Raw genomic sequence first — 25,779 nt, forward strand, 5'->3', positions numbered from 1 at the left:
ATAAACACAAAGAATGTGTGGGAACTAGAGAGAATAAAAATGAAAATAAATTAGAAGTTATATTCATTTGTTTCTGGACAGTAACTTTATATGGGATTAGCTGTTTTTAGCCCATTATGAACTGGCCAGAGAAATTTATCATATGCCTCCAACAGATCATTCTATTTCTCTAAACAGGTAATGCTGGTTTTCATTTATAACATTTGCAAAACTGCAAAAATGACCAACATGTGGGTATATTTTGGATGATGAAGAAGATACAGGTTTTTGGGGAAAAGTTTATTATCAATTTACTTAAAACAAGAGAAATACAAATATGTTCTAGTGATGTAAAATGATATTGCCTTGCCTATGGTGATGGCAGGATCTTTGTTAATTAATTGTCATAGAAGATCACAATGGACCAGGGGTTCTTTACTTGGGGTCTCTGGGCATCCATATTATATATAAATAGATTTCCTGAAGCCATTGAACTGGAGGGGGAAGAAAATTCCTCTTTACTTTCACAAACCTCCAACTAAACTTTAACATTTTTCCTTAATTATGAAGGTAAGTACCAAACATTTTTATGAGAAAGACATCTATTGACATCATCAAGCAATCTAAGAGATCCAAGACACAAGTTAATTACCCCCACAACAGACAAAGCAGAAATGAGTCAGATCCCTAGAGGAGAAAGAGAAAAGGCTGACAATCAGTAACTATTTTGGTTGACACAAATATATTTAATCATCTTTGTGAGACGGTAAAAAAAAAAAAACCAAACGTCTCAAAATAAGATGTCTTTCATTTTTCTAACAAGTATTACTGTCTTTTCATCGTTCTGATTTTTTCATTATATACTTCTTGAAGACCAGGGCTATCAATGTTTTTTTCTTTTTCTACACATGGTCACTTACCTTAAATGTGGTAAAAGTCTGTGATTGAGATAATATATTGAAAGATCACAGATTTGTGTTATATTGAATTAAATAAAACTACAAATGAAGCTATGATTATTGCTTTCCCTCTACATTCAAGACTAATAACCCTAAGGGGAAAGAAAATAAAATAAAGAAATTAACACCTTTCTCTTATGGTTAATTTTTACTATAGAATCTGAAGATCACTCAAGCAAAGTTTTGAGATAGTTTTGTGGTGGTTTTGTTTTCAAATATCATGCTTTAAACATTTCAATTAAGCATTCAGATAAATATTTATTAATCACATACAATGTTCAAGGTAACATGCTGGAGATACAAAGATATCCCTAAAGAGCTCACAGTCTGAAGCAAGTATGATTTTACTTTATAGTATATATATGCATATATACACTTTACTTTCATATATTTATATATATTTATATATACTTTATAATTAAACATGCTTCAAAGTAGAATAAAATTGAGTCAAGGGAGAGATAATTTTGTCTAGAGAAAATCAGCAAAAGCTTCAGAGAAAATAGCATCTTAATTGGACCTTGAATAATTTCAACAAATATAAATGGAGTAAATTTGGGAAATGGCTCAGTGAAATGTGTGAAGGTGGAGGGCAGAACAAAATCTTGGTACAATTGGTTCAGTGGGAGTGCAGAGCATATGATTAGGAGTAGTTTGAAGTAAGACTGGAAAGGTAAATTGGTGCCACCATAGTGGAAATGGAAGATTTTTAAATGTGCAGCTAAGCATTTTGTTCAATAGTAAGATGCCACCAGGGTTTTTAAGCACTGATTTAATAGTCAAACCTAGGCCTTACATATATTACTCTGGAAGTTATCTGAAGAATATTTAGAAGAGGGTAAATTGGAGTCAGGGAGGCCAATTAAAGAGTACATAACAGGAAGTTATGTTGTATAGTGGATAGAGAACCAACTCAGGAGGGCCTGAATTCAAATCCAACCTCAAATACTTAATATTTAATGTAATTGTGTGACTGGACAAGTCACTTAAGCCTATTACCTTGCAAAAATAAAAAAGAGAAAACATAGTAACAGCAATATTGTTTTAAGGATGAAATAAAAGACATATGAAGAAAGACTATTTGCACTCAGAGAAAAATGATAAATAGAAGTGTGTATGTATACATATATATATATATATGGAGAGAGAATAATTTATACATATATATATTCTACATGTATATGCATATAAATGTATGAATGTGTATATATGTATATGCCTATTTTGTTTAATGGGAGTCATCTCCAGGGTGGGGTTGGGGAAAGAAAATAAAAAAAAGAAATTAATATGATAAGTATATTTGGAGACAATAGCACATTACTAATGGTAGATTTGCAGCTTCATGTGCAATTGTCTTTTTATTGTACGGTATCATAGAAATACCTGGTTTGCTTTGTGAATTGAAAATAAAATAAATTTTTTTAAAAAAAATAGGCTATTTCAGTAGTCCACAGAAAGTGATGAAAGCCTGCATCATTAGTTGAGAATAAGAGTCTAATACAGAAGTAAAGATGGATTGAATAAATTGATTGATTATATGTGGGAGTTAAAGGAGACAGAAAATTCAAAGGTAACTCCCAGATTTTAAGCCTTAACTATCTGGAAGGATACTAGAGGAATAGGGAGGAAGATGATGTTTTGTTTTGAATATGTTGAATTTTTGAGGTTCCAGTGGATTATTTACATACATGCACATACTTGAGAGTCATTTGCACAGAAGTGATTGTTGAGGTCACAGGTTTTGGATCAGATTACCAATTGAGAAGTTATGGAAAGAGAAGAAAAGAGGGCTGAGGATAGGAGACTTGGACAATACCTGCATGGGATGAAGTTGAATTGAGGAAGATAAGACTGGTTAAGAAAGACTAATGAAGACAGTATCATGAGCTTCAAGAGTAACAGCCAGGAGCTGGTCATGAAGCTGAGGTGGTAGATTCCTTGAGTTTTGGGACTATAAGCTTCAGTAGAACTACTGTCAATCAGGTGCAATAAATCCTGCACTAATATAGGGAGACTCAGGAGAAAGAAGGACTGGGAGAGGAAGTGGGAAACAAAGAAACCTAGATGAGAAGAAATTTATGAAAGGATATCAATCATCTAAATGAATCAAGTGAGGCCAACAAGCCTTGATTAAGTGTCCACTATGTGCCAGGCACTATACCAGGAAATGGATAAGCTTTTTCAACAAATCAACTTTTGTTAGGAGGTCACTGAACACAAGGCTTATTATTGATACTCTCTAACATTCAACTCCCAATCCATTTTTCCTTTGACACTTATCACCTTAATATATCTTTTTTCTTGGATATCATATTTACTCCATTTAGGTATTTTAGAAGACATGTTCTTAATATTTTGATAATTAGAATAATGATAAAATAATATTCAATGCTGACTTTGTTCAAAGCTGAACCAGAAGGAATCATAAAAGGTGTGATAAAATTTTAAATATGCATTATTTTTTATTTTAATTTTTTGATCATGACAGTCTAGTTTTTGAGTTTGGCCTTATTAAAAAGAATTAACTGACAGAAAGCAAAGGAAAGTGGTCATAAAAAAGTGATCTTTCAAGGACCTAAATGTATTGTAAAGATAGACTTCCTTCTCAGGCACAGACAATTGCTAGGTACTCAGAGATAGATACAAAGGGAACCTGCTCTTAAAGGAATTTAAAGAAAAACACAAATTGTGTAGTTTGTAGAACAGATTTATATAAAAGACTCAGCTCTCACAGGATAAAAAAAATTTAATTTGGCTTTGCTAAAACTTAAAGACAAATTGTTTTATCTGACTTTCTCAAATTATGATAGGGTTTTGGACAAGGACTGTACTAAAGACTAGCAGATAGATTGTCTTATGAGTAGTCAAACAAATTCATTTTCATTTCCCTTTCAATTTTCATTCCTGTGGAGTCATCTTGAGAAAAAGGAGAACAAAATGAAAGGGATCTGTTCCCCTCAAAGCATACAAGGAAGTCTGACTCTGTTTAGAGAACTTTACTTAACACAGCTGAGGACTTTCCACCGAGTTCAGGTTAGTTAGCCAGTGTACAGATAGAAGCTGTTAGAAACAAATGATAGGCATACATGAGAAGTATGTGTTAGTATCATGATGTTAGAACTAGGTAATCCTTGATAGGTTGTTGTTCCAGTATTTCTTTACTGAACTAGGAATTGCTTTTTTTCCCCATTAAGTTATTCTCTACCTTGCTTGGACATTCTATTTTCAGATGTTGCTATGAGGAAAGGAATCAGAAATGACTGATGTACAGTCTGTGATCACAGAGTTTTCAACTTCAGCAAGGACAGGTCGACGGAATGCTTTACCAGACATCCAGAATTCTTCTGAAAGTTCTGGATCATCAGAACTGCCTAAAAAGCTAGAAAATCTCAGCTTGTCACAAGGTAATGTTAAAAATATTGTTGATTATTTTCAATATCGATATATATTTAGGATTCTTATAAAAATAGAACTTTTATCAGATTGCCTTCTGTTAAGGGGAGGGAAGGGAGGTAGGGAGAAAAAATTGTAAAATGAAAAACTTTGTTAAAAATGATTGGTAAGGGGATGGCTAGGTGATGTAGTAGATAGAGCACTGGCCCTGGAGTCAGGAGTACCTGAGTTCAAATCTGGCCTTAGACACTTAATAATTACCTATCTGTGTGGCCTTGGGCAAGCCACTTAACCCCATTTGCCTTGCAAAAAAAAAGATTGGTGAAAATTACCATTGTATATAGTTGGAAAAACAAATAAATAAAATATTTTCTAAAAATAAAAAATAAAAATACTATTGATTGAGAGCAAATCTATTGCTTATTATCTTTGATGCTCATTTCCATCATGATTACCTAGTTTTGTGTGCCTGGAGTACTTTCCTTTATAGCTCAAAAGTTTGTTTTCTTTGAGGATGGCAGTCAGGCCAACTCCTGTGTAATAGAAAGGTCACACTGCATTTGAAGTCATGGACTCCATTCCTCTTTATATACTTGCCTATTTGGTTTTGGACAAAGCTTCTCTGGACCTCAGCTTCCTCATTTGTAAAATACTGGAGTTAGACTAGGTGTCTTCTAAGATATCTTTCAGCCCTACACCTCAGGAAAATTTTATTTCACATTGTTGTTCAGTTGTTTTCAGTCTTGTCCAACTCTTCATGAACCCATTAGGGTTTTATTGGCAAAGATACTGGAATAGTTTGTCAAGCAGGGGTAAGTGATTCATACAGGGTCACATAGGTAGTAACTATATGAGGTCAGATTTGAACTCGGGAAAATGAATATTCTAGACTCCCAGTCCAATGCCCTATCCACTGTATCACCTAGCTGCTTGAAGACTAAACTGGATAAAGTTGTTTTATACTGGAGTTAATTTTTCCCTTCAAAAAACAAAGCATTCTCTTTTCATTTTGCTATATCCTGACTTTAATTGACTATATTTTTTTGCATGTGTTGGTAAATTGTATGTTTGTGAATAGGCAGATGATACAGTAGGTAGAGAACTTGGTCTGGAATCAGGAAGACCTGAGTTCAAAGTGGACTTCATACTTTTTCTAGCTGTGTGACCAAGGGGCAAATCACTTAACCCTACTTGCCTAAGTTTCCTCATCTCAAATAAACTAGAGAAGGAAATGGCAAAGTACTCCAGTATCTTTGCCATGAAAACCCCAAATGGGGTCATGAAGAGTTGGGCAAAACTTGAAAATGGCTGAACAACAACAACATCATATTTGTGGACCTAAATGTTAAAAATGAATGATAATCTGGAAAGATCTCTGGAGTCAAGGATCTAAGTTTAAACCTAATTATTGTTTAGCTCTGTGATAGAGGAAATTTTGGTCCTTGGTCTCATTTTCCTTATCTTTAAAAATGAAAGTGGGGAAGAAGAGTATTTTTGATTAGATGATCTCCAGGGAGCTTTTGTACTATAAGATCACATGAGATTTTGAAATTCATTCTCCAAACAGTCTTCCATTAACAGTCATTTCTAGACTTAGTTTATCTGTATTTTGTGTTTGTACTTGCAGTGAATGACATTGATTATTCAATAGAGATGCTAAGGATACAGTATTTCATTACATACTCATCATCAAACTGTAAACAACTTCAAAATAGGAAAAGAAAAGATCAAATCTAGAAATAAAAATGTAGATATTTCTGACCCCCCTTTCAGTTTTATGAAAACTATATGTTTTTCCCAGAAGAATTTCACTATTCTTAAATAAGTATATTGGTTATTTCAATAAAATTCCAAAAGAGATATTTCCATTTTTTAACAAAATTATAGTGGAACAATTTCTAAGACATGAATGGGTACATTTTGCCTTCTGTAAAATGAGGGAATTTTACTAGATTAGGAATTCTTAACCTGGGGTCTAAGGCTCCCAAGTTATCTGTGGCTATCAATTTCAGGAGGGGTCTATAAATTTTTTATTAGAAAATATTTTGTTAATTGTATTTCAATTGCATTTATTTAACATTGTAACCCCATATAAATATAAACATTACTCTGAGAAAGGGTCCATAAGCTTTCCCAGAGGGTCTATGAGACATTAAAAAAGTAATGAACCCCTGTATTAGATAGATAAGTCCTAAGGTCTCTTTCAGTTCCTGATTGTGTGATTCTAAAATTCAAATTCTTTTTTTTGTTTGTTTGTTTGTTTTTGCAAGGCAATGGAGTTAAATGACTTGCCTAAAGCCACACAAACTAGGTAATTATTAAATGTTTGATATTGGATCTGAACTTAGGTCCTCCTAACTCCAGGGCTGGTGCTCTATCCACTGCATCACCTAGCTGCCCCAAGATTTAAATTCTTGTATGTATGAGTAGGCTGAATGGGGGAACATAATCAGGACTGGAGGTACTGTAAATGGATATTCAGGAGTGAAGCTAACAATTAGTTTTGGTACACAGAACCTTAGCTTGGATCCCTTGAGATTATTCTCTAAATTATTTCAAGTAAGCCAATAGTACAATTTTAGGAGCAGTGAGAATAAAGACTGATGAGTCAAAGACAATCTGTTCCATGTAAAAAACAAAGAACAAGACATTCAGCTCTTTTCATGACCCAAGTGCCAAATATACCTACTTTCATTGTGTCTCCTACCAAATGCTATAATAGTATTCCTGGGGTGGGGGGAAGAGAGGCAGAGACAGAGTGACAGAGACAGGCAGACAAAGAGAGAGACAGAGAGACAGAAAGATGAAGTCACAGAAATAGAGAGACAGAGACAGAGAAAGAGACAGAGAAAGAGAGACAGTGACAGAGAGACAGACAGAGACAAAGAGACAGAGAGATACACAGAGACAGAGATGGAAATAGAGACAGACATAGAGAGACAGAGACAGAAAGAGACATACTCACATACATAGACAGAGATGGAGATAGATAAGACAGAAAGAGACAGAGAGACAGACACATAGAAAGAGAGAGGAAAGATGAGGGAGAGACATGCATACATGCAGACAGACAGACAGAGATGGAGTGATTGGGGAAGAGAGACAGAGAGGCAGTGAGGGGGAAAATAAAGACAGGGCAAGAAAAGAGAAGAAGAAACAGGGTAAGGGAAAAGAAGTGATTGTAAAAAGGGAAGGGGGAAAAGAGAAGTGGGGTGAAAGAGTGAAGAAGGAATGGAAAGGATGAAAAGGGGGAGAGGAAAAAGTTTAGAGAAAAGTGGAAAGGAAAAATGGAAGATAATATTTCATAGGATTCAAAAAACCCCATCTTCCTAAAGTTCAGAATGAAGGCAGGCATGACTAAGTAATTTGTCTGAAAAAAATCTGAGTGTAAGTAGACTGTAAATTTAAAGTGATTTGGAAGTGTGACTTGTACTTCAATGACCTATGATTATATCAATGATATAATGATGAAGATTGTGCCCTTTATATGATTTAGTGGAAGGTCTTTAAGAGTTTTGATAGCTAAAAAATGTTTTCAGCTAAAATGCAACCTGGTTGTACCTTTCTAGATTTAGGCTAATCTCTGATGACAGAGCTCCACTCTGTCCACAATCAAATTGTATGATTTGGCAGCCAAAACTCTTAATGACTTGCACTGAAAGATTGCCTTGGGACTGGGGAGGAGAGTCTCCTACATTCTGACTAGAGGCTCAGACCTTATTGGGCATGAATTAATACCAAAGGATCCTAACAAAAGAAAGAATAAAGCAAAGAATGAAAATATTAGATCAATATCACTAATTAATATTGTTTTGAAATTTTTAATAAATCCTGTCCATTAGTAATTTATCCAAGAAAATTCAATTTTTCAGTCAGTTTTTTCAGTTGTGTCTGAGTCTTTGTGACCCCATTCAGGATTTTCTTGGCAAAAATACAGGAGTAGTTATGCTATTTCCTCTTCATCTCATTTTATATATGAGGGAACTGAGGCAAATCAAGGTATAATGACTTGTCCAGGGTCACACAGCTAATATACTCTTAAGGCCAGATTTGAAGATGTCAGAAGATGGATGAGTCTTCATGACTTTAGACATTTGTTCTCCTCTATCCATTGTGCCACCTAGTGCTCAATCCAAGAAAATACTTAGCAACAAAATCAGAATAGACCAGAGTAAAAGAGAAATAAAGATAAAGTTAAGGAAAATTGGGGACAAAAGGATATTTCAAAAGAATATTAAATTCAGAAGTTGGGGGTGGGGAAAGCAGATAGGAAAGATTTTTGGACAATATTACTAGATAAGCAGAGAAAGCAGAAGTTCAAAAGATGGCAAGAAATGCACAAATGAATAATAAAGAAAAAGAAATGAACCACTTGGAAACTGGAAAACTGGAATTTAATTTAAGTTTAACTGGAAAATAATTAAAAATAAAATTAGGCAATTGGACAAGGAAGGAAACCATAGAATAACAACTATGCAGAGAGAGGCTAGAATTAATTAGAGTATGTCTCAAAAATATTTTTGCTCTCCCTGTGTTATCTTGGAGAAATTATTTCAACTCTCTGTGCTTCAGTTGTTCTTATCCACAGAACAAAATAAGGGTAAAGAGAATAGACAAAGAATCCCTAGAGTCAGTTGGATCTTATGATTATTTGTTCATTATACCTGGAATGGGAAAGGACAGGTTATTTTGGGTATTCAGAAAAGAGGCTAAATTTTTGATCTAGTGTGAGTATTAAAGATCAGGAGACTAGGAAGTCTTAGTTCCCAAGAAATATCATATCTATTTCAGGATTCATTGTCTAGGTACCCATAGAAGACCTCTAAGACAAAGACTGGCTAAGCTTTCCATAGGAGTGGGTAGAAGGTATCATGGGATCAGAAGGAAGTAGAGGGCTGCTTGCTTCCAGAGACTTAGGGATCAGAATATAAATGTTTGAATTGTATCAAAGTCCATTTCTAAGTGGTCTTTCTACCTTGACGTTTTCCTATGAGGCTTTCAGAACTCACAGCCAACCCCCAAAAATCTAATCATTTCATCATTATTCCTCTGAAGGAGTCTCAGAATTACAAAAAATTCTGGACAAAGTAGATTCATATTCACCCCAAAGCCTCAGTTTCTAAACACCTGATGCAACAGAAGGCTTCCTCCTTGGGAGATGTTACCCTACCTCAGGATTTAGGCTCTAGGGCATTGCATGCCATCTACCTAAAGAGATCTGTGAACTTACTTTAAAATTATTTTTACTGTATTTTGATAAAATTGGGTCTGAGGGGGCGACTAGGTGGCGCAGTGAGCATCAGCCCTGGAGTCGGGAGGACCTGAGTTCAAATCTGACCTCACCTAGCTGTGTAGCCTTAGGCAAGCCACTTAACCCCATTTGCCTTGCAAAAAAACCTAAATGTTACCTTTAAAATTGGATCTGAATCCATCATTGGACATTTACTGTGGGTGTGAGCCTGGACAAGTCATTTAACCTCCATCAGTCTCAGTTTCCTCATCTGTAAAAATGGCAATGATAATAGCAACTACCTCCAAGGATTGTGGTGAGGATCAAATGAAATAAAATTTGAAAAGAATTTTTCAAGTCTGAAATTATCATAGGAATGCTAAGTATTATTTAGTATGAAATGAATGAGATAGACTTACATAAGAAAATGTAATTAAGCAGAAGTGAAAGAGGGCAATGACTTAAAGGAAAACCTTCATGTGACAAGTGAAGAGAAATGAATAATGAGAATCAAAGAATTGTTTTCAATGACCAAAAGCAATTGTAACTATTGGCAAGAGAATTCTGAAGAGTGCACAAGTAATCAAATTAAGCAGTTTTCCTTTTGCCTATATGGTCCTTTCCCTCACATTGGCATAGCAATGCTGACTTTAGTTAATTAACAACAAGGGATCTCTAAGGGATTTCTTAGAAATCAATGAATGTGTATGCTCTGCTAGGCTACATTAAAAGAGGCAGAGCATCCTACACATAGATGTCAGTACCATTATGAGCAAAGAAGGTTTTTCAGGGTCATTAATTTTGCCATAAAGCAGTATGAAGAGACTCAGAATTCTACTTAAATTTTTAGGTGCAATTTTTTGCCATACTCTAGAGCCATATTTAGCAAAATTTTGTGCCTGAGAAGTGCAGTAAACTTCCCCACATGGGTTGTGATAAGTGAAAGTGGGAGAGATAGCTGTGGTATTGAGAGTAGGGAAATAAACTCACTTGGGTTGGGTTGGGGATTGTGTTTTAAGCAGGTGGAGGAAGATTTTAGTTTTAAATATTCTTATTAACTAGTTACTAAATTGCTTTTCTTAAATTGTAAAGATTACAAATGCCATCAATACTCTAAATTCATCACCTTAGTGCAAAGCCCCAATTTCCAAATTCTGGTTATGACTCTGCTGAATTGTCATTGCAAAACTCTTATATTATCAATTTGATTGTTATTCTCCATTTTCTAGATTATTGTACTGAGAAAAAGAAACCTACTTCCACTTAAATAACAATACAGTAGTAGAACATTAATTGCAAAGACACAGCTGACCACATATTCAAAATTTTGTAGTAATTAAATTTTCCATAAATTTAATTACTGACTCTTCTTCATGTGGTATTTGTGTGTTCATAAGGTTCAATTTATTCTCAAAGGATATAAGGATATATGTAATATAGGATATTACATCCTCAAAGGATTTATGTAATATATCTCAAAGGATATCATTTGAAAATGACATATATCTCAAAGGATATAAAAGAGGGATGTGTGGGATAAAAATCCACTTAAAAATATAGAGATTCCTCTGAGTAAAAAAAAAAGTTTATTTTGACTTTTTTTCATGAAAAGGGTACACTCCAAGTCTCACAAAGTTAGTGAAGATTAAGGAGCTGCCCCGCAATTTACTGTCAAGCAAGATTATATGGCCTAATGCAATCACCTCCTCCTCCCTATCATCCCTCTCTGTTGACTCATTGGTTAGTCTTCAGAATTACATTCTACTTGTGAAAATCTACCCCAGCAACAAAGAAAAGAATGAAAGGTTTTCATAAAATATTACCTCACCATCCAGAGGGTGAGAATAACCTTCAGGATTATAACTAACTTTTCTTAGAAAGCAAGGTCTGGGAACAGTCTGCTTATCATCAAACAAGAAGCTTTTTTGGAATGCAAGGTTTTTCTCATGGGGAAAAAAAGTCCATTTTCCTTCTAGTAGTCAGTAAAAGTAGTCTTATCAAAAGTTAGGAGAGTGAGCCACCTGTTTGGATTACAAGGGGCTTTCTTCTAGAAAAAGTTTAAGAATAATAGTTTGTTCTTTCATTAATATTATTAACCCTGAGAGGACTTCACTGGGAATATTAACCCTGAAATGGTTTCATTGGGAATATTCCACTCAGGGGGAAAAACAGTCAGTAAAGAAATGCTGAGGGAAAGTAAAGAGACTTAAACATTTATATCTATTGAACAGGAAATAGCTAAATACTTCTTATTGAGAGCTATTAATCAGAGAGATGAATGTAAATGATCTATTGATATATTTTTTTTCAGATGCTTCAAAAAAAGATGAAGAAAAACTACTGGACAATAACAACACGGAAAATAATCCAGAGATGAAAAATGGAAGCTCGTAAACCTTAGGGAGTACTAGATTTATGTAGGCAGAGAAAGATATGAATGGCCTTATGATTCTGCTTTTCCTAAATCCCAAGATGTGGTAGTAACTATAGTGACAACTGCAGATCTCTGCAACATATCTGTGTCTTGAAAACTTTGATGTAAATCTACTTACTTAGTTTTCTGCACCAATTTCTACTGTAGGTCTTTTAAAAGCAAATGATCTTCAATTTGCAACCAGGAGAGAGGGGGAAAAGGTTATGGGATTTTTTAACATCTATCATTAGGTATTCTGCCTGAGATGAACCCAATTAAATTGACTTTCATGGTTTAAAATAAAAATTTACTAAATTGTACTAAAATGACTATTTTTTCTCTTTCATTTATTTTTTTTTTTGTAGCAAGAAAATAGCAACTGAGCATGGAGGAAGGGGACTAGGTTATTAGCATCTCTGAATTTGGAGGCCCATCCTTGGAAACACTGTCCAAAGACCAACAATTTAGAACCCTATTGCTCTCTCTGGTGGCATGGCATAGTAGCTAGAGATCTTGCCAGCCTTGGAATTAGCATGATTGAGGTTCAGTTCTGCCTCTGATATATGCTGACTATGGGATGTTGGTAAAATTATTTAAACTTTAAATTCTATAGCAACTTTCTAAAATTATGAGTTTCCATCTGTATTATAGAGGTACACACTAAGAGTTCCTCTATACAAAGACAAAGCTTCCTGTGTGCCCTCCCTCCTCTTCTCACCCCTAAAGGGATGGGTGGAAGAAAATAAAACTTTACAATAAGGAAAATTCCCCCCCAAGAATATACCAGATTTTTTTTAACTTTGAAAATGTTTTGAAAACTTATAAACATTTCAGCAAGTTGCTAATCTCTGAGCTCTCTTTTAATTGCCTTGTGTTTAATATTATTCTGTACACAGTTTCTGGGTTGGATTTTTTTTCATGTATCCCTGAAAGTCAGAATTTGTAAGCAACTTATTTTACTGGAAAATGCAAATTAAACCATTTCATCTCCTCTGTCTGGTTCTGTATTTTATATGCTTTGATATCCCAGCTCATTCTCATATGATACTCCTGAGGTCAAAACTCATGGAAGTATTTATTTCCTCCTAAAAGCTTTGACTAGAATTAAGTTAACCTGACACCATGGTTATAGTTGGGTTTTAGTTCCAACCATTTAATTGGAATATTCAAGTGTGGTAAACAATGGGAAGTCATTACACTAAAGTTATTAATTGGATTAGGGGAAAGGGATTAGCATACTTTTTGACTCAATTATACTTCTTCTCTCACTATCTTACTAATAATTGCTTGTTTTAATTCATACTTGGTCTAATACTGGTTTTGATCTGATCCTTTTTTAATCCCCAGACTTGAGTAGGAAATGAAATTTTCTTTTTAACCTTCTTATAAAAATAAGAAGAAATAATTAATTAGAAATAAATTTACTTTTTATAAAAGTCCTAGGTTGAATATAGGTTGAATGGCCATGATGCTTTTGTCATCAACTATAAGGCTTATTTTCTTTTGCCTGCTTTCAACTTGAAGAGGCAAATTTTTGCTTTTGCATACCTACCTTTCTCCCTTTCCCACATGGTGCAAAGGAAAACCTACCAAGGGTAAAGAGAAAAGTGGTAGCTGCTCTCTAGTGATCTGCTTATATTTTCCCAGTCACATAACTACCCAAAGGGAGCAGTTGACTCTACAGAGATATGATGCTATATTTCTAAGTGAAAAACTCTATGTGAGAAATGATTAGCTTTTCTTCAATCAGATTTTCCAATCTTTGAATGAATTGCCATATATTTAAGCACATGTGTGTGTGTGTGTGTGTGTGTGTATATATATGAAATATGTATTACAGAACCTTCATTCTTGTATCTCCTCCAAGGTAACTACAATTTTACACCAGAACACAACCTCTCAAGAGGCAAGGCTTGAACTCCCCCAAGGTTAGGTCTACCCATTAAACCATGTTTTCTCTCACTGTAATTTCTGTCTTAGAATTTCCCCATACAACCTCAATACTCCACTCCTCCTTTTGAGTCTTTGTGCTGTTTGATATAATCTCTATATATCCAAGGCCTGCATCTTCCTTCCCTTCCTTCCTTTCCCTATCTCAAAATAAAGTCTTCTTTAAATCTCCACTTTAGTATATCACCCTGAATTTCATCTTATTCCCTGGTTTTCTATTCATCTTGTTTCCCCAGCTAAATTATAAGATCTTCCTTGTATGTCCAAAAGCATATATAGCTGATAACATAGTACTAGGCCTTTAAAAATTTGGTGAATGATTTTCTATAAAAATAACAAAACTCAAACTTTTCCAAGTTTTAATTACAAAGGTATTAAAGTTTTAATGAAAGAAATTATTTTGGAATAAAGAAGAAAAATTGAATTCCATTAACAACAATGCGTCCACTAAGTAAGTCTAGTTAATTTGCATATATGATGCAATTATTATTTCTTACATTTGTGACTTAGTCCTTATTTCCTGATCAGAAATATACTATGTCACTATTGAATATAAGGCACAATTCCTAGAATTCTCTTTTAGAGGCAATGAGGTAGCATAGACCACTGAACTTGGAGTCAGAAATCCTGAGTGTGAAACCTGCTTCAGATACAAAGTATGTGATCCTGAACACCTCAGCCTCAACTTCTCCATTTGTAAAATGGGATTAACGATGGTACCTTTGCTCATAGAATTGTTGTAAAAATCAAATGAAATAACATTAGATTCTTTACAAATCCTAAAGTCACTAGATATTTTACTTCATCCTTTTCAATAGAAAGTGGCTTCCTCTAGGTAAGTAAAGCAGTTGGAACCATGTACTAAACAGGTTGTGGGATTAAAAATTCATGGAGGAGCCATTTGTGTTTATCTATTGAGGTTCAGAGGTATGGCCAAGGTCAAACAGTAAGGAACAAAACCAGGGTTTTTAATCCCATACCCTTGAATTCCAAGACAATATTCTTTCTACAAAAATATAATGACCAAACCATGCCATAAGACAGCATGTTTCAAAGGAGGAAGGAAATTCAACACTTGTGATGACAGAAGGTATTGACTGTTTTCCCAGCATAATAATGTATCAAAAAGGATGGGTCATTGCCTTTGGCAAGCTCTGGGGACAGGTGCTCCTCTAGGATGCTTCTTCCCTAACAATCCCAATAGCATCACTTGTGCTCAAGGAAACACAGGTGTAGTGGGTAGTGATCTATCCCATTTGGATTAATTCATGTTAAAATAAACCTCAAATGATGAATACTTTGAAACAGCTCCAACTTATTTGGGTTCACTTTGAATTTCAATATTACTCTGACAGATGAATGAAATCCATCTTCAATTTTAGTCATGTACCTTTGCCATATGGATGGCATTTAGCTTGTTTCAAAGTTAAGATCCTGAAAGCATAGAAAATGAATTTTGGTAGATATAGATGAGTTCTAGATTTGCCTAAAGGTGGAGGAAATGTCTTGCTCAAGGTCACACAGCTAGTAAACTTTAGAGGTAATTTGAGCAGAGATTTTCATGACTCTAAGGTCAACTCTCTATCCAATTTAACTGGCTACCTCTTATCCTGAAGAAGTTTCAAATTTAGAATAATAGCATGTCACCAGTTATGCTATTATCAATCAAAATGTAGGTCCATAATTTATTATCAGGCATAATATAATTACAGAAATGTGATTCTAGTTGTACATATATTAGCAGGTAGGTAGAGTTCTGGACCTAGAGTCAGGAAGATCTGAGTTCAAATACTGACTTAGACACAAAATTGTGTGTTTGAAAAATTGCTTACATTCTTTATTTACAAAATTGAAATAATAATAGCTCCTATTCACAGGGTTGTAATGAGACTCAAAAGGTAGAAAATGTAAATGTCACCTTGTATGGTTAGTTTGCAAATGGTGCCAGATATATGAACTAGAGCTATCTAACAACAAAATAAGAAAGTCTTCAGTTGCTTCCTATTATAAATGGAATCAAACATAAAATTCTCTATTTGACTTTTAAAGTACTCATAACATAGACTTTTCCTATCTTTCTACTCTTCCTATAACTTAATTCCATTAAGAATTGAATTTGGGCTCCTCTTCCCCTAAACCATGGACATCTGACATTAAACCATGTGCTGAAACCTATTCTGTCATATAAAAGGAATATTCTCCACTAGACTTCTTGATTAGTTTCTCATGAAAAACAAGAGTTTGCTTATAGTCTTGCCATTTCATCTTTGTGTAAGTCTCTGAATAGGCCGGCAGCAATAAAAAAATTTTAACTCAAAGATACATGGAAAAAAAGATGAGACTAAAGATGACAATGTAACTCTAGTCTGAAAAGTATGTTCTTTTCAGAAGAAAAGGAGAGATGATCTGCGGTAGGAGGAAGATTGTGAAAACTTAGTGCTGTTGAATCATTGCCAAAATAAATGAATAGTTTAATGAGTGAATGGATACTATCTTGTATTTAGTTTTTTCCAGCTCTGACTACTTGCTGAAATACTAAGCTGGTAAAAACACAGGTAATAGGAGAATAGAGGATAGTTTCTAAAAAGTATAATAACTTTAGGTATGAATCAGCAGTTAATCTTTGGAATTGAATAAACCATCTGCCAACATGTACCAGAATAAGTTCCAAATCACTTAATCAGTGAGCACTTATTAAGCATCTGTTATGTTTCAAGCACTTTATTGTTAATGTTATAAAGAAAAACAAAGGATAGTTTCTATAAGGAGATCATAATCTAATGGAGGAAAATAAAGCATATAAAAAGGAATATTCAATTCTAAAAGGTCAAATATTTTTTAAATGGCAAAATGGATGAGAGATTTCCTTTTTATACAGTTATGATTAGGAAGAAAATTCTTATCAAGAGATCACAAAAATCAAATTTATTTAATTTCAGATAGGTTACATAAAATGGAAAACATTTTGGGAAAAAGCAATGCCATTAGGATAAAAGGGAACATTGTTGACTGGGAAAATTTTTTGTATCTAATATCACTGATTAATATCTAATTTGTAGTAAATTAATGCAAATGTATGACATATATAGATAAGTGGTGCAAAGATATGAACAGAGATCCAAGGAATGTCAAACTAGCAATCCTATGAAAACTTATCAAATCATCAAATATATTTTTTAAATCCTCAGTCAAAATACTGATGAAAATAGAAATGGTTAAGATTGTGTGATATATGTAGTTTTTTTCAAATTTAGACTTTTTGTTGTAAATTTGCATTACAAAAATTCTCATTTTTTATATAGTATACCTAAATTCTGAGTCTAGTGACTTGAATTTTGATAGAATTCTTGACAGTAATGGGGAAGTTAGGAAGAAGAGGAGCATTTTTGGGAAGAGAGCATAAGTTCAGTTTTGGAGATAGTGATGTTCAGATGTATAAATCAATTGGAAATGCAAGAGAAGTCAAGAGGAAGAGAGAGATAAATAGCATGGAGAATCATCTGCATAGAGATAATAATTGAATCTATAGGAATTCATGAAATTACAATGATATAGAGGGATAAGACCCAGAAGGAGAGTCTTGGTGGACACCCAAAGTTATCAGGGACAACCTGGATAAGGATCCAACAAACAAGTGAAATGTGATCAAGATAAGAAAATCATAAGAGTTTGATATAATCATAAGTCTTGAATTACTAGAGAGAAATTAGATTTAAGGGAAAAAGAGATTGGAATGGTGTCAAAGGTTAGAGAGAGAGAGAGACTAAAATTAAGAAAAAACTACTTAGCCCTTAATAGATGATGAGCAACTTTGGAAGGAGCAGTTTCAGTAGAATGATGTGCTTAGAAACCAGATTGCAGAACTAAGAAGAGAATGAGTGGAAAGAAGTAGAGGCACCTACTAGAGATGATCTCTCTTCACAAAGGGAAAAGAAAGATTAAAAGGTACCTAGTTGGGATGGATGAGTCAAGGGAGAGTTTTCTGAGGATGGGGAAAGGCATTAGTAGGTTTTGTAAGTAGTAGGGAAACAGTCGATTGACAAGAAGAAACTGAAGATGAGTGAGAGAAGATAGAGGGAACAATTTGCTAGTGAATATAGGATAGGATAGGATCAATTTTAAGTAGATGGGGTTTGCCTTGACAAGGAGAAGGAATGTCTTCTTCATGTGAGCCAATTGAAGGAGAGAGTGGCAGAAGTTATCTGAATGATGTGAATTGAGAAGGTCCCAGGAAGAAGAGAGAGATAAATGGTCTCACTTCTTTTTCTTTACTGAAATCTAGGAAAAGTTCCTAGATAAGATGAAAAAATAGAGAACTATGGGAGATATAAGAAAGGATGAAAATTTCAGAAAAGCTACTGTGGTGAGAGCACCCAGTTAAAATTGTGTAGTATAAATTTGTAGTGGACCTAGTCAGATTGGTTTCATGATTTTCTATAGCTCCATTCAACAGCATGTGAAAGCATAAAGGCAAAGGATCATGGAAGATTAGCAGAGCAAGGTTGACAATAGGGTGCAGGAGGAAGGGACTTGAGGAAAGAATAGAGTTGACCTGGTTCACAGAGGAGCTAAGATGAAAAAGGGAGAAGAATATAGCCGAGGTCAGAATGATGGCCTAGGAAAGAACTAAATAGTGGAAAGATTGAATGTACCAGTGAAGAGGATGAACAGGTTGAGGAGATAGAAGGTAGAGGGAAGGGTCACAGAGCAAATGATTGTGATCAAGTGATTTAATTTCAGAGTTCACAAACATAGAAGCAGAATACTAGAGTTATAAAAGTTTAAGAGTACAACCATCTCTGTGTAGATGAGGTGAGGTGGAGGAGTAATGGGTTATGGGAGATCAATAAGCTGAAAAACTGGGAAGCTAGAGGGTTTGAGAAAGAGAGGAGAGAGAGAGTATCAAAATATATGCCAAAATACTCTATTATCAGAGTAGGAGTTATGGAATGAAAGACAGTGAACCAGATCTTAAACTCACTGAAGAAAGAAGTGTAGTGTCCTAATGGTCATAGACAATAGCTTAGAATTTTGATTGGATGATATATATATATATATATATATATTCAATGAACCTCAAAAGAGAAGAGATTGCTGAGAGATAGTGGTAGAGAATATGGATATGATTTTGGGGAGAAAAAACTATTTTGATTCTCCTACCACAACCAATAAGTCAAGGCATATGAATGAAAATACAACCAGTACTGGAAAGGTTGGCCAGGTAATCTATGATACTGACAGGGATCCAGGTAACAGCGAGTACATAAAAAAAGGAAAAGATTTAAGGTGAAAGCAGATTTGTTATCTATGGAGTAGACATTTCATTAGAATAGTGATAGGGGTTGGTAGATTTTGAATGGGTCATTAGGTGGACAAGATTGAGAAGGATGGGAGTAAGGGAGCAGGTGGATGGGGATAAGTACTAAAATTTGTATAATGACAGCTCAGTTAAGAATCACTGAGATAGGAATATACTAATCACTGAGGAATTAGTTGAGTCAGGTTATCATTATTCCTAGGAGATTAGGCAGTGGGGATAGGAATGAGAATTGAAAAAAAAAGATTTTACACATACATAAATATTTACATATATGTATATTCATGCACTAGAATATTCATAGCAGCATTTTGCATAGTGGCAAAGAACTGGAATTTAGTTGCTGCCCATTGATTGAGGAATGACTAAACAAATCATCACACAATGAAATATTTCATTTCAAGAACTTATGATAGTGGATAATTCAGAGAAGCATGAAGACATTTGAACTAATATGTGAATTAAGTGAATTAGTGAAATAAGCAGAACCAAGACATAACATTCCTAATAACTACAACATTATAAAAAGGAATGAATAATAAAATGGATGCGATATAATAATAAAATAAATGCAATCAAACTTGTCCCCAGTTTTATCTTATTAGGTAAGTGAAGAAAAGTTGAGAGATGGCAGCTCCCTCATTTTGTGGAATGGGTAGGGCATATTTTTGGTGTGGACTGTGGTAAATTATATTAGATGTGGTTTATGTGTCAGTGGTTTTTCTGGAATATTATCATTTTTAAAAATCATTGTTGCTTAGAGGGCTTGCTGAGAGAGGGAGAAGTTATAGTTATAGATAAATGTGTCAACAAAACTAAGGAAAAAGTCCTTTCTCAATTCCTTTACTTGTCTAATCAATTGTGCTGAAACTCCCACATTAGGTATTTGAGTTTAAAGAATAGAGTATTCATTAAAATGAAAACATATCTACAAAGAATAATGAATGCATCATCATAATTCATCATTGATATCTTCACATAATTAATTTTACAGATATTTGTTATCCAATCTTCTAGGAGTGCTCTGAAAGAATGGAGATGAGGACAAAACAGGATATGAAAGGTTTATGGTGCTGGGTTTGGGGACGTCTGGATAGCAGTACAAAGCTAATGGATTATGGGCAGAGGTGTATGAACAAGTGCTGAAAGGGAACTGGAAATACAACAATACCCAATTATACAACTTTTCCCAAGGCCAGATCTGGCTGCTACTTGACTGACATATTCATGATCGCCACTCCTGTAATGGACACATAGGAGAAATTATATTTAAATAAGAGATCCATACCATTGACCTAAAAATAAAACTGAATGAGCTGGTTTTTTTTTTTAATTTATCCTTTCCATGTAGAGACATTTTTAAATGAGGCCAAAAAATGCCCAAGGATAATTGGGGAATGTGCTATCTGAAAAGTTCAACTGACCTAAACCTCTCTTTAAAAAGTTTACAACTTATATATTTCTTTTTTACTTTAAAACTAACTCTCAGAAATAACAACATATCAATCTGTATCATTTTCATGAAGAAATTTCCTTTATAAAATGGGTTTTCTTTTTCATCTTAATGACCTTAATAAGTTTGTATTACTACATGGGAATATTTTTACAATGCTCAAACTAAATAATTTATTTTTCATTTCATGAAAGAGAAATATACCTTAGAAAAATGAAACCCAAGATTTTATTTTTAAAGCTACATTTTTGTGCTAGTAGCACATGGATTGATCTGCTTATCATTACCTGAGTATATTTAAAAGAATATTAATTTTTGTTATGTGAATAATTTTTGATGGTTCTTGTACACATACAAATATAGATATATTTGAGGTCTTTTATTGATATTCCTACAAAGAATACAAATAAATTTTAACTTAAAAAAATTCTCATTTCAGTAAAGTAGCTTTTTTCCTACCTGATCAATCTGTCAATTGTGATCTATAGCTAATAAATACTCCAGTGACTTGAACCCAATTGGTATTTAAGAAATGTACTAGTTTTTCACTGCCTTCAAATGACATGGATGTTTTCCAGTAGTGGAAGAATTTGTTTGAATTAATTTTCCCAGTCAACATCCTCTTGGACATCACGATTACAAACTGAGTAGTTATTTTGACTGTCTTCATAAGCAAATACACTAGATGGTGCTCCCAGCTCACTTCCTACAAAGTCCAGACACTTGAAATGTAGTGATTTTTCTAGATTTTGCCTTTGCTCAATTTGTCTAGATAAGACACTTTCAAAATTATTACAGAGTTTTGAGCACTCTTTAAGGTAGAAATTTTCCCACAAATAGAGTGGAATGGAAAATATCCAGTTCTAAATCTATGATCTTATGTTATGAAAGAGTCAAGACTTCATCTTGCTCAGATGATTTTTTTTGGATGTGATCGTATCATTTAATAGCCAGAAGAGGGGGCCAGAGCATACCTCAACTACATTCAGAAAAGTCATGGTTCCAGATGCATATTTTATTTAATAAGAGAGGCTGTTGAACTTTTAAATTTTAGGAGATATGTGTTCACAAATAATCTATTCACTAAGATCAAAGACTTGCTGAAAGCTCAGTTCTACTGTAAGATCTCAAATTCTAATGTTGCTTTGATGTGGTCTGTTTCAAATATTCAACTTTGACTCACACCTGTTTGCCCTAGTCTGAATAAGCCTGTGTTTGAATGTAGAGATGTGGCTGTTGTTTTATTTCAAAAATATACTTCATCATTGTCTACACACTTAATAATCATTCCACCCATGTGGAAAAAAAGAGTTTTCAGAAAACTAGACAGAGGTTTGCCTTTGGTGACTCTCCTTGGGTTTTTAAGAGAAGTGAAGGAAATAAAAAAAAGATCCTTTCCATACATTGCATTACAAGCAATACAGAGTGAGGAATATCAGCTCTACCCATGAGTGAGTTTAACAATAGGGTATTGTAATGGAATGCATCTGGGTATAAGTAGATGGTTTCTCTGTATATAGAGTGCATTTTCTGGTTTCCCTGAAGAGAATTTTCCCTTTGCTGTACTGGTGAATATATCTGAGAAAATGGAAGGGTAGCTTTATAGACTAGTGAAGTCTGTTATCAACCACTTCAGTTTTTGTGCTGGAAGTGTAAGAAAGATCATCAGTTCTGGCAGAAAATCAAAGTGTAGGTCAAAAAAGACAGAGAGCTTTGTCTTGTCCTATCTTGGCAAGATATTTTGATATGCCTCCTAAACCCATCCCAACAAAGCTGAAGATTTAATTCAATTCAATATACATATATGATGCAACAGTGAAAGACACTGTGAAGAAACTTTTTATCTAATAGGGGAGTCCAGGGTAGTAAGAATTAAAAACAAACAAGCATTTGTTAAATGGCAGGCACCATGGCAAAGACTGGGATACAAGACAAAAAAAGAGGCTGCCCTCAAGGAGTTTACATTCTAATAGAAGAAGACAAAACATATAGGACAGTGGTGGTCAAAGCTGGACTGTGAAGTCAGATGGTTAATGGAGACAGAGGGCAATTCATTGGTTTGTCTTTTTTCAGGAAAGATATTGTTGGTTTGATTACTGAGCTCAGAATAAGAAGTAGAAAACTTCAGGGAGGGCACAAGGTATACATAAAGATGCCTGGAGACTTTTCACCTTGACAGAAGCTAGAGATTCAAGTGGAAGATGAGGTAACTTGCCATTAATGTGGGATAAATGGATGATAAATTTCTCATAATGATTTTTCTTAGGTTTTTGCAAGGCAAACGGGGTTAAGTGGCTTGCCCAAGGCCACACAGCTAGGTAATTATTAAGTGTCTGAGACTGTATTTGAACCCAGGTACTCCTGACTCCAGGGCTGGTGCTTTATCTACTATGCCACCTAGCAGCCCCTCTCCTATTCATTTTTGAAAAGTGTTTCAACTCCCCATAACCATTGCATACCCAAACCCTGGGTCACATGATCAAGGTCACCAGGTACAACCAATAGTTAATATATATTGTATACTATGTAATATAAAAATATATTACATAGTATTGAGAATTTTCTTATTCTATCACTTCTAGTTCTCTTCATATAGTACAAAAGATGAAGCCCAGTGTGAGTTCAATCAAACCTTGTGCACATAATCATCAGGTATTTATGACTAGATCATCTCCCTTTTTCTCCCCAATCATTTGATATTCACTTCTGTCATCAAAGACCTTGAAGGTCTATCCTTAATGGAGATGGAATGAGTAGCACTTTACTATGTGTGTGTGCCAAATTCTTTTTATAAATATTGCCTGCACTATTTCCTCTCCCCTAGATGCCCAATAGTCCTCTTAAACTCCACATGTCTCAAATAGAATCTTTGGGGTTTCCCCCCCAACCTATCACCTTCCAAACTTCATCTCTCTTGAAGTTAACCCTATCCTTTAATTCTTTCAGGATTAAAGTCATCCTTGACTCTACCCTGTCCTTCACCTTTCTTAACTATTTGAATACTAAATATTGTAAGTTCTATGTCCACATATACCTCTTTATTCTTCCCTTCTCTCCACTCTATTAATAGTTCAGGTGTTTATTACCTCTCATCTAAATGATTGTAGCAGTCTTTTCATTGTTTACACAACTTCCAGGCTTTCTTCTCTCTAATCCAGTCTCATATAATTGCCACTTTACTAGCATAACTCTAATCATGCCACTCCTCTGCTCAATATACTTCAGGGACTCCCTACTGTTCTAGAATAAGATACAAATTACTCAGGCTGACATTTAAAGTCATCTATTTTATGTTTCCAAACTTATCTCACTTTTCTTGCCATTAGAACTCCAGGTTCTAATTAAGTTGACCTATCAACTGTTTTCTAAATCTAGTATTCCATCTCCTATAGGCAGGTACATAATGTGCCTTAAATATCTACTTGCTCCCCCTCCTTCATTTCATAGAACATTAAATTTCTTTCAATACTCAACTTTCCTGATGTACCTAGGTATCAATCAATACTCCTTCCTCAAATTGTCTTACATTCAGATATTTGTGTACATATTATATCACCATAGTAAAATGTTGGTTTTCTGAAAATAGGGACAATTTCATTTTTCATTGTTGAAAAATATCTGGCATATGCTTATGATTATTGATTCATAGAAGAAAAAGTGCACAAATATGATACAAGAGCATAATAGAGAAATAAAGGAAATGTTCAGGCAAAATAATATGAGAAACCTAAGAGGCTGCCCTCAACATATATATATGGTTTATTATTTTCTTCTCCATTTTAGGTAGGAGTTAAGTTACTTGCCTAGGGTCACATAACTAGTAAGTATCACAGGTCAGATTGAACCCTGGTCATTCTGGTCTTTCTGACTCTAGACTCAGTGCTGTGAAAGCTTTTAAGGCAGGGGATAGAATGTTTTATATCAGAAACATAAATCAATTTTGCTAAACATTAGCATGTTTAAATGCATGATATTATAAAACAAACTTATGCCACCTAATGTCCCAGTAAAGGCTCTATGAAATTATAATTAAGCTTTGACTAATGGGAGAGATGTCAAGAGTTAAAAGATGAGAATCATGGGGATCATTGAGAACAAAGTTCTCAGACAGGAAAGGGCCTGATGCAGTTCAGTTGACGAGAATGTAGTGTTTATAAGAAAAATGGCATAAATATGGACAGATAGATTGGAATCAGATTTTACCTAGCCATAAATGATATGGTTAGGCATTTATTAGTTGCTTATCTAGTTCATCAATTTCCTCTTTCTCTAATTTATTCATATATAAGTTTAAAGATATAATATAACCCCTGAGAGCCACCTTGAGTGTATCCCATAGGTTTTGGTATGGTGTTTCATTATTGTCATTATGTAGGATAAAACAATTCTTTCTCTAATTTGTTGTTTGAGCCACTCATTCTTTAAAATGAGGTTATTAGTTTCCAATTAGTTTTGGGTATATTTTTCCATGACCCAATATTGCATGTGATTTTTATTGCATTATGATATGAGAAAGATGTATTCACTATTTCTGTCTTTCTACAATTGATTATTAGATTTTCATGCCCTAGTACATGGCCAATTTTTGTGTAAGTGCCATGTACTGCACTTACACAAAAAAAAGTATATTCCTTTCTATCCCCATTCAGTTTCCTCCATAAGTCTATCATGTCTAGGTTTTCTAACAATCTAGTTACCTCCTTAACTTCTTTCCTGTTTATTTTATGATTAGATTTATCTAAATCTGAGAGTGGGAGGTTGAGGTCTCCCACTAGTAGAGTTTTGCTGTCTATGTCTTCCTGTAACTCCTTCAACTTTTCCTCAAAGAATTTGGATGCTATACCATTGGGTGCATACATATTTAATATTGAAATTACTTTATGTCTATGGTACCTTTTAGGAGGATATAGTTTCCTTTCTTATCTCTTTTAATAGTATCTATTTTTGCAGCTGCTTTGTCTGAGATCAGCATTGCGACCCCTGCTTTTTTCACTTCAGCTGAAGCAAAATATATTTTGCCCCAACCTTTTACCTTTACTCTATATGTATCTCTCTGCTTCAAATGAGATTCTTGTAAAACAGCAT

The 25,779-nt window shown here is 34.3% G+C and overlaps 1 protein-coding gene and 1 long non-coding RNA gene across 8 annotated transcripts in view; one reads left to right on the top strand and one right to left on the bottom strand.

The window, feature by feature from the left end:
* The window catches only part of PKIB (cAMP-dependent protein kinase inhibitor beta), a 139,743-nt gene extending 127,445 nt beyond the window's left edge, over window positions 1–12,298 (top strand). For 3 of the 5 annotated variants that reach the window (XM_074187485.1, XM_074187487.1, XM_074187484.1), the window contains 2 exons: window positions 4,168–4,342; window positions 11,873–12,298. In XM_074187485.1, coding sequence (XP_074043586.1) covers window positions 4,195–4,342; window positions 11,873–11,955 — 231 coding nt within the window. In that variant the 5' untranslated portion in view covers window positions 4,168–4,194 and the 3' untranslated portion in view covers window positions 11,956–12,298. The other 2 variants (XM_074187486.1, XM_074187488.1) reach the window with 2 other exon arrangements.
* The window catches only part of LOC141487897 (uncharacterized), a 107,965-nt gene that overhangs the window by 39,249 nt on the left and 42,937 nt on the right, over window positions 1–25,779 (bottom strand). The gene's annotated exons all lie outside the window — the stretch shown is intronic.

Source organism: Macrotis lagotis, chromosome 5 (genome assembly GCF_037893015.1).
Source record: "Macrotis lagotis isolate mMagLag1 chromosome 5, bilby.v1.9.chrom.fasta, whole genome shotgun sequence".
In the NCBI taxonomy this organism is placed as follows: domain Eukaryota; kingdom Metazoa; phylum Chordata; class Mammalia; order Peramelemorphia; family Peramelidae; genus Macrotis; species Macrotis lagotis.